Source organism: Manihot esculenta, chromosome 13 (genome assembly GCF_001659605.2).
Source record: "Manihot esculenta cultivar AM560-2 chromosome 13, M.esculenta_v8, whole genome shotgun sequence".
NCBI classification, from domain to species: domain Eukaryota; kingdom Viridiplantae; phylum Streptophyta; class Magnoliopsida; order Malpighiales; family Euphorbiaceae; genus Manihot; species Manihot esculenta.
The window spans coordinates 31,652,848-31,666,748 of record NC_035173.2 but is presented as its reverse complement, the minus strand read 5'-3'; the positions used below and the strand labels follow the sequence as shown (position 1 = coordinate 31,666,748).

Below are 13,901 nucleotides of genomic sequence, written 5' to 3'. Positions count from 1 at the left end.
TATATAATTAAAAATATTAAATTTATTTTTCTAATTTAAATTTATTTTTAAATTATAATTAAAATGTTAAATAAATTTTAATAAAATTAAATAAATTAAGCATAATTCACAAATTTTAATGATAATTCAGGAAAAAAAATAAATTAAAAAATAAAATTTAGTATGTCCAAATTTTACTTAATTTATAAGTTGACCTTACGGATTTTCTATAGCAGTAGTTGAAGGAATTTAGGAAAGGAAGAAAGCATTCTTCACAGACACAGGTCAAATACAAAAGTTCAGAAAGAGAAACCTCTCTCTGTTTCTGTATTTCTCTTTTGTAGATCTCTCTTCAGCTTTCTCTGATCATCCATGGGCTGGTGGGAAGCTTTTCTCAATTGGCTTCGCAGGTTAGCTTCGCTTTCACTTTCCTTAACATTTCTATGTGAGAATTTGCAGATTTGATGGAATTTATATGTGCATTTGTTCATTTAGATTTGCGTTTTCGATCGTGCGAGACTTTTGCGTTTTACTTGGAATTTGAAATTGTTGTTGCATTTGCTACATCAAATGTAAATAGTACGGGCACATATCTGTGGCTTTTTTCCTGTGCATTTCCTTTTCCATTTCCTTCACTTCCTGTCCAGGTCCCAAATAAAAACTCAGAATTAGAAGACTGGCATTTTTCTTTTTAAACCACTGGCCTATCTGCATATTCTCTATAAAACTTGGCTGTTGTGTTGACGGAACTCATTGCCTGAGGAATTTATAGTTTTTTTTTTGGTAAGCAAATCAATTTTATTGCAAACCAAGAACAAGAATAACATGAATGTCTGTACAAAGGCCAGCAGGCCATATCATCCCCTGAAACCAACCCTGCAGACCAAAAAATAACAACTCCCCTCATCAATTACGGCTCCATCTATTCCAATCTAAAGCACCATAGACATTCGTCAGTCTCAACTTTATACAGTAGGAAATTTTCTGCACAACCCTGTCAATATCAGCATCTTCTTATCTAAATACAACCCCATTCCTTTTTAACCAGATAAAATATTTTGCAGCATTGAATGCCAGCATCCTACAAGTAGCCAGCCCACTCTTCCTTATAGCTTTCCTAGTAAACCAACTTACCTCTTTTCTCCACCCGAATCCTGCTCTTTGAATGGAACATTTTTGTAATAGGACCTTCCACACTCTGCTGGAAAATGAACACTTGAAAAACAAGCGCTCTACTGTCTCTTCTTGTTGATTACAGAGTGGACAGGTTGCATTTTCAGTTATTCTCCATTTAAACTGTCCTGTTTTAACAGCCAATCTATCCAGTAAAGCAAGCCACACAATGAAACTATGTCTTGGAATTACACATTTACCCCACACTAGCTTGTACCAACCCCTTTCCTATTAGTAATCCTAATAACATTCCAAGCACTGCAATAGAGTAACATCCTGAAAGAGCGAGTCCCCAAGAAATTGCATCTTCCTGCTCCTCACAAATCCTGAGTTTATTAATCTCTTCCCAGGCAAATTTTATACTAGTATTAAATGCCTCAGGCAATCTTCAATTCCCCTGCCTCCAGTAATCCCTTACCTTGGCTTGCTTTGGAATGTCAGTATCCTCATTATTCAGGAGAGGAAAATTTTCCCCAACACTTTTGCCTTCCAACCAGGGATCAAACCAAAAGGAAATATCCCCTTTCCCCAACCTGTAATAGAAAAAACTGTTTAAATGTATTTCTTACCTTGACTAAATGACTCCAAGCCCAGCTAGCATCTAGAGGTTTAGTGATACCCTAGAAACTCATATGCTTTAGTTTGTTCCTAGTTACCTAGACAGCCCACAAAGATTTCTTGGAAATCAACAACTCCCAGATTAATTTACCACAATTGCCTTATTCCAAGCTTCCAAGTCTTTTATGCCTATTCCTCCTTCATTCTTTCGCCTGCACACTTTATTCCATGCCACCGCACTCCCTCTTTTCCTCTCAGACTCTCCTGTCCATAGAAGGACCCTACACCTCTTATCAATCTCCTTTATCACAGCTTTCGGCGATAAACAACCCACACCAGAAAACATTCATGCTTCTAAGGACAAAGTTTACTAATTGAACTCTCCTAGCATAAGAGAGGTGCTTAGTTGACCAACCAGTGATTCTATTAATTATTTTATCCACCAACTTCTGACAATGTCCCCTGTTTTGTGGACATCTAGGCAAACCCAGGTATTTAACTGGAATCTGACCCTTTACCGTATTCTCCACATTAGAAAAAGAAACTGAACTCTTCTTCTCATTAATCTACAACCTAGATACTGCTTCAAGATGGTACAAAGCATTAGAAGAGGAGCTGTTGAAAAGCAGGGCAGAGATTAATAATTCTTTGGTTTGCAGGAGATCCTATGGTTTTGTTAGTCATGGTTATCAGAAGCTGACAGAATCTTCTAGGCTTTTGCTTGAGTGCTAATTGCTCTTCCTTGTCTCATCCGTCTGTTTTAATTTGTTTCTTCTAGTTTTTTGTAGCTTGCTGAGACTTTAGATCTGTTGTTTGTTTCTTTTTTCTCAGTTGGTTAGTTAGCTTGTTTTGATTGTCGTTTTTTCAAATGAAAAATCTTTATTTTATCGCAGAAAAAAAAAAAACTTATCCAGAAATATACATACTCAGCATTGAGAGTGTTGAATAAGGATTTGCATAATGAACAACGCTGTAAATGGTGCAAAGTTCAAGAATTGATAATTTTATGCCTTTTGATCATGACATATTGACATGTATGTTTGAACAAATGTGAAGGGGTTGAAATGTGTGATGTTCACAGCCATTAGGTCACTAGCTGGTGGAGTTTAATTAATGTATGCAGTTTTAGGCAAAAAAATTCGGACCTGAATTTTTGTGCTAAAGTATAGAATCTCTGGACTATTGGTGCTAAAACTTGTGCCTCTATGATGGTAAACTCATAAAATTGTTATATTCATTGTTATATTCATTGTTTTGCCATAGGACAGTGGACTTGCATGTTCCATTAGGTTTGAACTGCTTTGGATGAACTGAATAGTGTGATTGCGATGTGTTGAACTTGAAATGTGATGAAGGTCATGTGTGTTAATATGTTAGTAGAACACATGGAAGCTTCAGCTTGTACATATTAGAAAATTGACACATGTTACCAAGGTTTTGATGGTTAGATGTGGAACTGTTGTGTTGCACTGCAGCAGTTTATGAGAAAATTGATGTTAGTTCAAATTTTTGATGCATATAAATTTGACAGTTCTGACACCTGATAACCTTGTGAAGGAAGAGTAAAAGCTTGATGCTAATTTATGTGCAGCAGGACTTATCCTTTTTGCTGACTGTGGTGGGATTGCATGTCTGGATGACTTATCTTTTTAATTTCTTCCTCTGAATACCTACTCTCCCACACATGCATAGAGAAATTATACAAGCAGTGTGGAATGACTTACCTCTTTAGTTTCTTCCTATGAATACCTACTCTACCACACATGCATAGAGAAAAAAGTGATCGCATTGGAAAGTGTTCTGTGTCTAACTTTGCATTGGTCAATTCTCATTTCTGAATTCTGTAGAACGTTATTGTGGTGCATTTTTTTGTGAGGTGGCCACAAAACTGTTATTTCTCTAATTTTAGTCTCTCTTGTTATTTGGTTTAGTTTAATTGTCCTTCAGTAACTTCTTGTTCACTAATTGCAATACCTCCAAAATTAAAAACATATTGGAGTTCTTGCATCTCAGCATTGCAAGTGAAAGTCCCTGCCCCCAACAATCATACCTCTTGCAACTTTCATCATATTTATGCTCTCCAAAAAATTCACAATAGATATCAATTTCAGGCATGAATTTGTTCTATGCTAAGTACTCATTATATTGGTTCTTTACTTGTTCTCCATAAGACCTAGAAAACAAGTATTTACAGAACATGTATAATCCTATTGGGATTTGTAATGTCCCAAACCAATTTAACCTGCTAAATACAATAAAATACTATTTCTTAAATAACATAAAAACTATTACTAATCAAATTTTCTAAACAGCGGACGTCTAAATTTCCTAATTTTACAATAAAAAATTAAATCAATATAATTCATACGTTTGAATCTTCCTTGGTTGCATCATTCTTTCCTACTCAGAGAGAATCTTTAGATGTTTAGGATCAAAAACTGATGGTAGCAACAAGATTGAAACAAGGAATTTCATACTTTTCTTCACATCTATGGAACCATAAAAAGTTATTTACAGCTACAGTTGAAAGGCTTTTCATCCACCCCACTAAAAGCAAAAGAATGGCCAAAATCTTCAATTTCCATTGTTGTCTCCATGATTTGATTTTCTTCTTTCCCTAGGATAGATTCCTCAAATTGTTCTTGCTTGTTTTCATCATCCTTTTCTCTAGAACATGTTCCTCATAATTTTTCAACCCAGTCTTATCATCCTGGATTTCATTATTGTTGATTTGTTACTACATCTTCGATAACTCCTGATCTCATGTCCAGGTGTGCACTTAGCATCCTCAAAGTCTCAAGGTGCTCCTCATCTTTTTCTTGGGACTTTTTTCTTCAAATTGAACATTTGAGCAAGGATCATAATCCTAATAGTTAGATCTTATTCGTGATTAAATAAAAGAAGTTTTCCAATATGCCTGAACCAAATTGAAGTAAAACCAATAGACAAATGGAAAGAAACAAATTTTCAGATCAATTGTCAATCATAGGAACGTGTTCTCTCCAAAATACCTAAAAGACATGTAGTTATTGAGGATTTGTATACCTACTAGTAATATGATTTGAAATTCTAAATAAAGCACTAAGCAATTCTAGTTAGCAATTCCAGTCTAACTTAACTTTCTCATAAAATAAACTGTTACTTCCTAATAATAATAGAAATATCACTACTAATTTGATTTCCTGAATAATAGAAATCTAACTAACTAATTTTTCAATGAAAAATTAAATCAAGATAATTCCTGAACTGAATCTTTCTTGACAGTAGCACTTGTGCAAGTAGAAATATGCATGCTTTGACTAAGCATTTGATGCATAGTTTTAGAGGTTATTTCTCTGAATTCGGATTCCAGACATATGTTAGGAGAAAGCTTTTCCAATTGTATTTACTGTATCAGTTGCAGTTATCATTACATATGTCCTTCGCACTCACTTTCTTGTATATTGTACTGCAGCCTCTTTTTTATGCAGGAGATGGAGCTGTCTTTGATAGGACTCCAGAATGCTGGAAAGACTTCTCTTGTAAACGTTGTTGCTGTGAGTATATTATTGCATGTATCAGATATGTCTTGTTTAACTTCTTAGGTTATATGTTGGAAACTGACTTCTTGGCCTTGTTTCTAGACTGGTGGATATAGTGAAGACATGATTCCTACAGTAAGTTATCTTTCAGAAAAGTTTTTTCATTCACTTGAATTACCTTTCTGTAAGTTTTTGCCTTCTGCAAATAGAGATGTTCTCTTAATCATTGGTTTTTCTTTTTCTCTCTTCCAGCTAATTTCTTTGTTTGTTTATATTTCTTGGCTACACATTATGTTTACTTAATAGTGTGTCATTTAATCTTCAGGTAGGTTTCAACATGAGAAAAGTAACAAAGGGGAACGTCACGATAAAGTTATGGGATCTTGGTGGTCAACCTAGATTCCGCAGTATGTGGGAGCGATATTGTCGTGCAGTTTCTGCCATTGTGTATGGAATTACTGTACCTAGATTGGCTCATTGATAGTCTATGATTCACATGTTTCTTTTGTGTCGTAATAGATCTTTGCTATATTCTATTGTATAGCAATAAATTTACAGTGATTTCCAGTTTCTTGTCAAAGAGTTTGACTTCTCTAGTTATAATTAATTTTGGCAAGTCTAGAAATTTGAAAACTCGTTTTGCTGGAAGTTAGAGAATATATGCTAAAATACAGTGCTAGTACCTCATGAATGGAAGATAGTTCATTTCGTTTCTCTCAAATGTGGAAAGCTGTCAAATGTATTAATAATTTAGTTACATGTATTTCCATGTTGTAACCTTATTTATGAACTGGAGGAAAAGATTCAACTCTAGAAATCTATTGAATTCCCTGGAATTGAATTCTGCCAATTCCAAATATTGAACCTTTCACTGTAAAAATTTGATTAAAACAGTAGCATTTACTGAGAAATTTTTTGTTGAAGAATCATGTATTGTTAAGGTATAACCTACATGTTTACCAGTTCTCTAGGTTTTAGAATGTCATGATGAAGTGAATACCACTAGGAAATGGGTTTCCAGTTCAGATTTCAGGTTGTCTTGAAGAAATTTCAGCCTCCAGATTGCTTTGCAGTTGTTGCTGAGAATCAATATTTTATTTGACACAAATTCACATCAATTATAATGGTTATCTTGTTTCTTTTTGGCTTACTGTACGTCAGGTAAAAATTGGAGAAATTGTTGTCACTGTTGAATTCTCATTGTCTAATTTAAATATTTATCGTGAATGAGATCCCCTGTATAATGAACCTTGTTTGCTGTCCATTTGAAGTTATACTTATGAACGCTTTAATGTTTTGTTGGTCACAGTTGGCTATTGTTTGCTCAAAAGCTGTTTTCGTAATTGGATTGTTTATTTATTGCTGCAGTTATGTGGTTGATGCAGCTGATCCTGATAATTTAAGCATCTCAAGAAGTGAACTTCATGATTTGTTGAGCAAACCATCTTTGAATGGTATCCCTTTGTTAGTGCTAGGGAACAAGATCGACAAGCCAGGAGCTCTGTCAAAGCAGGCTTTGACGGACCAAATGTATGATATATATATTTGACTTCCTTCTTAATTTTACTTGAATGTCAATACATTTGAAGTTGCTGATTTTAGATGTTCATTTTTCTGATAGCAAATCATTTTTCTGATATCGAAAATGGCCTTGTCTATTGCAGGGGTTTGAAGTCCATTACTGACAGAGAAGTTTGCTGCTTCATGATCTCTTGCAAGAACTCAACCAACATAGACTCTGTTATTGATTGGCTTGTAAAGCACTCGAAATCGAAGAGCTAACTTGTTTTGTGTGTGCTGTAATTTAAGGGTCCATAGAAGGGCCATTGGTTCTGAATTTCACCTAACTTTCGCCTTCATTGTGTAGTATTCTTCTTTTCTTCCGAGCTGTGTACTGTATATTAGATTGTACCCTTTCTAATAAAGTATGCTAGGGTATTTATGGCTCCCTTTCTCTCTGTGATTCAATTTTCATTCTTCTCTATTGTATCTCTTGTTATAAATTTTCTCATGCCAGTACATTATCATTTGAATTATTATATATATATATTATTTTTTAATCAATATCGTGTTATTTTCATGCTGAATGAAGTATCTCAGTTTTGAATCGTCAAGGTGTTACACTATGTTTGAATTGAGGAAAAATTAGAGGAAGAAAATTAAAGAAAAAAAATAAATTTATTTTCCATCTTTTCATGTTTGGTTAAGAGGCAATTGAGAAGGAAAGAAAATTTTGGAAGGAAAATAAAATCTATATTCCATCTACTATTTTCTTTTAAAATTGAAGGAAAAGTGGGGGCAATTTTTAAATGACAAACATTTTTTGAAAATTTAAGGATAGGATTTTCCTTTTTTATCCAAGTACAATTAAAAAAAAAGTTTTCCTTTCTAAATCATTATTTATTTTTATTTTATTCTCATTATTTTCTTTCCTCCTACCAAAACACATTGTTAAGCTCTTTTTTAATATATTTCAATAAGTAAACGACAAGTCGTTCATCAAGGTGTAGCTCATTTCGATTGCTTACGGACAATAACCAAGCTCGCCTAGACTGTCTAATTAAAGTGGTTAAGGTATATGTACTCAGTCTCGAGTTACGCCGTTTTAAGGCTTTAAATGCTAAAAAGCATGGTTAAAAAAAAACAAAAAGGACGACCTCTCGTTTCTTATGCTGGCGCACAGCATTTCACTCTCATGAACGTGAGATTCAACCCAGAAAAGCCTCGTATTAAAGAAATACGCTTACCTTGATAACCTCAGGCCTCTACATTACTGGGATAAAATTGAACGGTAAGTCGTTAGTTTGCCAAATATCTGCCTCTCAATGGGCCAACTCTTTTGTTTGCTTCTTCTGTTTTAATGGGCTCAGAGCCTTGGCTGAACTTTCTCAGAACCCGACTCTACCGGACTCGAAGACAAGACTAGCTTAGCCACCTCACTTCTTTGCTAGTTCACTCGCTTCTGCTCATGGAAGCTTCAACGGCTCCCTCCTCTTCTCAGCCTCCCCAGTTTCGACCAAACATTGATGCCATCAAGCGGAGGCTCCTCAAGAAAGGCGTATATCCAACTCCCAAAATCATCCGCTCTCTAAGCAAGAAAGAAATTCAAAAACACAACCGCAAACTGGCAAACTTGGCGCAAACCCATCAGTCCCCACCCCTCACCACCTCCCAAAAGCTAGCCCTGGCCGAAGAATACCATTTCCAAACCTTGAAACGTGAATACAGATGCTTCACTAAGGCAATACAAACAGAGACTCGGTCTGGGAGTAGCGGTTTGCTGGTGGGGAGGCCATGGGAGAGTATAGAGAGAGCGAAATTGAGAGAGGTTGCGAGTGGAAGCAAGGAATTCAATGGACCAAAGTTAAAGACTGAGAATCTGAGAGAGTTGAAGGAAAATTTGGAGGATGGTTTGACATGGGTTTTGGATAATGATATTGAACTGGAAGATGATGGTTGGCTAAGGAGCGAAAATCAACGGCAATTTGATCCGGTCAAGAGGAGACGCAGTGATAAGGACGCAATTCGGTTTCTTGTTAATAGGTCTGTGAGCATGATGAACTTTTCTTTTTGTAATATATTATTTTTGAGTCATTTTGGATGATTTGCGGTTCTTTCCTTCCATCTTTTTTTTTTTTGGGAAACAATTGGCTATTGTTTTGGGCATGCAGATTAAGTAGCAGAGAGGTGACTGTGAGAGACTGGAAGTTAGCGAGAATAATGAAGCAGTCTGGGTTGCGGTTTAGTGAAGGGCAGCTACTGAAGATTGTGGAGGAGCTTGGAGACAAGGGAAAATGGGAACAGGCTATGGTTGTGGTGGAATGGGTCTACAATGATAAGGATCGTAGAGATTGTAAGAGCAGGTCGGTTTACTTATTTATTTATGTTTTATAGCTTTGTTTTCCAGTTTGTTTCAAGAGTTCCCATTTGTGGAATTAGGTTGTGATTGTGGGGAAGTTGCCTGACCTGAGTATAACTATTATTTTAAGCCTATGCAGTAATTGTTTATTCCTATTCCAGTTTAGTGAAGAAATTAGATTAGAAACTGGTCTCTTGGTGCATATTAGTAATAGGAATAGAAAGTGCACAAACTAAATTTTGCCAAACTAGGCCCCCTCAAATATATCTTATTCCTATTGTTATTGCTTTTATGTGCACATATTATCAAACAAGTTAATTAGCAGAGTTTTAAGTGTCAGTTTGGCATTAGTATTGGAGTTAATGTTGAGAAAAACATTTTCTTAATAAATTAGTTAGAGAATTTACAAAACTGATTTACACGTTTTAATTATAAGAATGTGTAAATAACAAAGCAACTCTTCTCAAATTGCTTTTTTCAATAGCATCTAAGATGATTTTTTTTTTTTTTTTGAAAAGCGCTTTTTAGCCTCCCCCTAAAACTCAATGACAAGCGGCTGTAAGATGTCTTTGCACAGTTCATTGCATTTTCTGAAACTAGGCATTAGCTTGTAGAAGATGCTACTTCAAATGCTTTTTTCTATCAGTTCTCCCCTGTATGTCATCATCTGGCGTGGTCAAATTCATTTTTAAATGGTGATGGCATATTCCTTTTATGTGCTTGGAGTGTAATTACATTATAATTAGCTAGTCTGAAACTTTGTCTTTTACCATTAAAAGTAATCAATTCCTTTTGTAGGTTTGTTTACACAAAACTCTTGTCAGTGCTTAGGAAGGCAAGAAGGCCCCAAGAAGCTCTCCGCATTTTTAATTTAATGCGTGTACTGTAGAATTTTCAGCTTCACACCTTTTTCTTTTTAATTTTTAGTCATTTATTTTTAACAGTTTACTTTTTCTCTTATCACTGGACTGATTCTTACTTGTAAGTCTTTCAGGAAGACTACAACATATATCCTGACATGGCCGCATATCATGTCATTGCTGTTACACTTGGTCAAGCTGGCATTCTCAAAGAGCTGGTTAAAATTATTGAATGTCTGAGGCAGAAACCTTCTAAAAGAATTAAGCATGTGCACACCAAAAACTGGGATCCAGTCCTTGAACCTGATTTAGTTATTTATAATGCTGTAAGAAAGTATCATCTTGTTGTTTGTTCAAATTTCCCAAGGTAATTATCTGCATATCAATGAACTTGACAAGTTACAACCTTTTTTGCTAGGTACTGAATGCCTGTATTCCATCCCAGCAGTGGAAGGGGGTATCATGGGTGTTTGAGCAGTTGAGGAAGAGTGGCATTAAGCCCAATGGAGCTACATATGGATTGGCAATGGAGGTAATTTCTGGATCCATGCATCTGTAGACATATTCTATTAATTAAACATGGATATTTAGAAATCTTTGACATGTCTTAAATTCTGCCATGTATACCTTGTTAGAAAGGGGTGAGGGATGGAAAGGAAGGGGAAAGAGAGGGAGGTTACTTAGGGAGCTTGATTAGGAGGAGATGAGTGAAGGGAAAAACAGGGTAAGTTGTGCTCCTCCACACCCCCAATTCGGTATAAATGTGGGGAAGGTAAATTACCTTTCCTTTTTTCTTGCTTCATCCCAAACTAGAAGATATTGCTAACCTTTTCTCTCCTTCCCTTCCGAAACAGAGCATATGAAAACATGAAAAGTGAAATAGTTATTTGAGTCTAATCTGCATTCGCTTTTAATAAGCTGTATGTCCAGCAGTGAAATAGTGATGCTGAGACTTCCAAATGTTGTTTGTCAGAGGTACAATTTTCTTTATTGATAAGGAAACTTGGTTGTTATTTTGGCTAGGAAAATGAATTTAAGCATGAAAGGTGCCATTTTTCCTCAATTTATGTGTATGCAACAGGTAATGCTGCATTCTGGCAAGTACAACCTTGTCCATGAGTTATTTAGGAAAATGAACAGAAGTGGAGAAGCTCCAAAAGCACTTACATATAAAGGTAGTTTATTTGGTCCCTTTTCGTTTTGGTGAAGGTGTTAGTATTTGGTATTTGATGTCTAATGCATTCACGTTGCAACTTCCCAGTTCTTGTCAGAGCTTTTTGGGAAGAAGGTAAAGTCAATGAAGCTGTGGAAGCAGTAAGAGATATGGAACAAAGAGGAGTGGTTGGAACAGCCAGCGTATATTATGAATTATCTTGTTGCCTTTGCTACAATGGGAGGTGGCAAGATGCTATTCCAGAGGTGAGTCTCAGTTTTAGAATTTGAATATGCTGTTCTTGGACATTTCATTGGTTAGGTATGGCATTTTTGAATCATATCTCTTCTTATTTAGCTTTTAATCGTCTTATGTTGTGACTTATATGGCTAAGCTTTAGCTGATATTTTATAGGCCCAAAATTTTTATTGTCTTTATCATTGCAGGTTGAGAAGATGAAAAAACTTCATCGTAGGAAGCCTTTGGAGGTTACTTTCACTGGCATGATAACGTCTTCCCTGGATGGTGGACATGTCAAGGATTGCATTTCTATCTTTGAATACATGAAATCACATTGTGTCCCTAACATAGGAACCATAAATATTATGCTGAAAGTCTATGGCCGGAATGATTTGTTCTCTGAAGCTAAGGAGTTATTTGAGAAAATTAACAGACCCAATGATGGTGATACTTCCCCTGTACCTGATGAGTTCACATATAGCTCAATGCTCGAGGCATCTGCTAGTGCACTTCAATGGGAATACTTTGAACTTGTGTACAAGGAGATGGTCTTTTCTGGGCATCAACTAGATCAATCTAAGTATGCATCACTGCTTGTGAAAGCTTCTAGAGCTGGAAAGGTGGTTATTCATATTTTGATCTCAGAAGTCTTGTCATTTAAATTTTCAAGTCATTGATCATATGATCCTATTGTCTTAAATTACTGCACGAGCTTTTTCATGGTAAGATATTAATTCTACTTGCCTTTTTACTTTGTTAATGCAGGGTCATATTCTGGAGCATGCATTTGATTCAGCTTTGGAAGCTGGAAACATTCCTCATCCTTCCCTATTCACTGAAATGGTATTTGAAGCCACAGCTCAACAGAATTATGAGAGAGCTCTCATCCTGATAAACAGCATAGCTCATGCCCCATTTCAAATCACTCAAAGGCAGTGGACAGATCTTTTCCAAAAGGATAGGGAGAAAATTACTAGGGATATTTTAGAGAAGCTGCTTGATGTACTTGGTAATTCTGACGTGTCATCAGAGCCCACAGTAGCGAACTTGTCAAGATCACTGTGTTCTCTATGTGAACGTGGCAAATCAGCATACTTACTAAGCTCCATTGCTTCAGGCATTGAAGACACTGATGGTTTAGATTTGGATACTGACAGTAACGAAATGCTCGACAGGAGAACAGAGAACCCCATTTCTTGTGCAACTATAGTAAATGGAACTCCAGAGATGAAAGAGGATCAGATTGTTAATAAAACCGATGATGCAGATGATGAGTTCGGTGTTGTTAATCATTGTAGTACTTGCAGAGAGGGTGGTGAGGATGGATATGGAATAGTCAACTCTGCCAATCTGGAGGCTTTTGTTAATGAAGTGGCATGTGATTCATACTCGGATTTAGATGGACCCTTCCAAGAATTTGATCATACAGAATATGAATTACCCATCAATCAGGTTGATGATTGTGATGCATCTAAATTGCCATCAGCAAATGAAATACTGGATGCCTGGAAGGAAAGCAGGAAAGGTGGGATATTCATCCCATTTCAACATGGGCATAAAAACGACGCAATTTCTGTGCCAAAAAATGGAAGATAAACTAAGCTCTGGCATACTGAACTGCTGAAACTGATAGCCTCTAATCTGTTGTTGGTGATTGTATAGTGCAAAATAGTATCAAAGAGATGTACATGGTGCTTCCATTGAATATCAAATATACTGTGCCATAGAGTCATGGTGAGTTGCATGTTTTAATATCCCAAAACCCCTTCTAAAAATGTAAGTAATATGCCTCGACCAGTCTAGGTTTTTTTTAAAAAATAAAAATAAAAATTAGCATTATATTTAATGGGCAGTAGTTTATTAAGTGGCAATATTGTAATATCTTTTTTTTTCTAAAGAATAAATGGATATTTTGTGGATACCTTGAGGGAGGTGATTACCTAAAATAAAACAATAGCCACTGAGAGGGAAAAAAAATGCAATGAAAATTATACAAATATTTTGAAAGAGAGTATCAAAACTTAAATAACGAAAAGAAATCTACTGAAACTCACACACTACTGTTGCCATACTTTATGATTTTGCAATTGTTGATGAACCACTGTGGATTGCTTCTTTAAATTTTAAGAGATCAAGAATGAATCAAGCTAAATGAAAGTTGTCAGTGGCTAGAAGTAGTAAACCTATTGAAAGACAGCCCTTTTAATTACCTGAGGATATGCTGCATATATTAGCTCAATTATTGTACATTAGATCAAGATAGAACAAACAACCAATTAACCTTCTATAAGCTCGGGATCAGAAAGAAGGTCACCATCTTCAGAAGTCAATCTTAGACTTTTAATTTGCATTCTGTAAACCAGCATCAATAATAAAATTTAGAATATACTTCTTGATAACTACTGGGCCTTGGACACTCAGATTATGATTGAGTCCACGCTAGAAGGTCAGGCCGTAATCCCATCAAAACCTAATATATAGGTCTGTCCTCCGGTATGTAGCCCAAGTCTTGCTCGGACAAAGGGGCAGGGTTCAAGTCTAAGTGAAGGAGGTCCAAC

The 13,901-nt window shown here is 35.8% G+C and overlaps 2 protein-coding genes across 2 annotated transcripts; both read left to right on the top strand.

Moving 5' to 3' along the window:
• Positions 1-207: 207 nt before the first annotated feature.
• LOC110629447 (ADP-ribosylation factor-like protein 8a) lies at positions 208-7,189 on the top strand. Its single transcript, XM_021776419.2, has 6 exons — positions 208-389; positions 5,165-5,246; positions 5,334-5,366; positions 5,557-5,678; positions 6,600-6,761; positions 6,896-7,189. The coding sequence occupies exons 1-6, from the start codon at positions 352-354 to the stop codon at positions 7,011-7,013; spliced, it is 555 nt and encodes a 184-aa protein (XP_021632111.1). The 5' UTR covers positions 208-351; the 3' UTR covers positions 7,014-7,189.
• A 929-nt stretch (positions 7,190-8,118) lies between these two features.
• On the top strand, positions 8,119-13,075 carry LOC110629445 (pentatricopeptide repeat-containing protein At5g67570, chloroplastic). The gene is made up of 9 exons (XM_021776418.2): positions 8,119-8,774; positions 8,903-9,094; positions 9,889-9,970; positions 10,085-10,276; positions 10,369-10,482; positions 11,032-11,125; positions 11,212-11,369; positions 11,550-11,963; positions 12,109-13,075. Exons 1-9 carry the CDS (start codon positions 8,200-8,202, stop codon positions 12,937-12,939), a joined length of 2,652 nt encoding a protein of 883 aa, XP_021632110.1. The 5' UTR covers positions 8,119-8,199; the 3' UTR covers positions 12,940-13,075.
• The last annotated feature ends 826 nt before the right edge of the window (positions 13,076-13,901 follow it).

What these genes read in the sequence shown, in the direction of transcription:
- LOC110629447 (XM_021776419.2), top strand. Translation starts at nt 352, where the DNA reads ATGGGCTGGTGGGAAGCTTTTCTCAATTGGCTTCGCAG. An exon ending in CGTGCAGTTTCTGCCATTGT is followed by an intron (nt 5,679 to 6,599) that starts GTATGGAATTAC and finishes TTATTGCTGCAG; the next exon opens with TTATGTGGTTGATGCAGCTG. An exon ending in CAGGCTTTGACGGACCAAAT is followed by an intron (nt 6,762 to 6,895) that starts GTATGATATATA and finishes TGTCTATTGCAG; the next exon opens with GGGTTTGAAGTCCATTACTG.
- LOC110629445 (XM_021776418.2), top strand. Translation starts at nt 8,200, where the DNA reads ATGGAAGCTTCAACGGCTCCCTCCTCTTCTCAGCCTCCCCAGTTTCGA. An exon ending in CGTAGAGATTGTAAGAGCAG is followed by an intron (nt 9,095 to 9,888) that starts GTCGGTTTACTT and finishes TTCCTTTTGTAG; the next exon opens with GTTTGTTTACACAAAACTCT. An exon ending in CATATGGATTGGCAATGGAG is followed by an intron (nt 10,483 to 11,031) that starts GTAATTTCTGGA and finishes TGTATGCAACAG; the next exon opens with GTAATGCTGCATTCTGGCAA.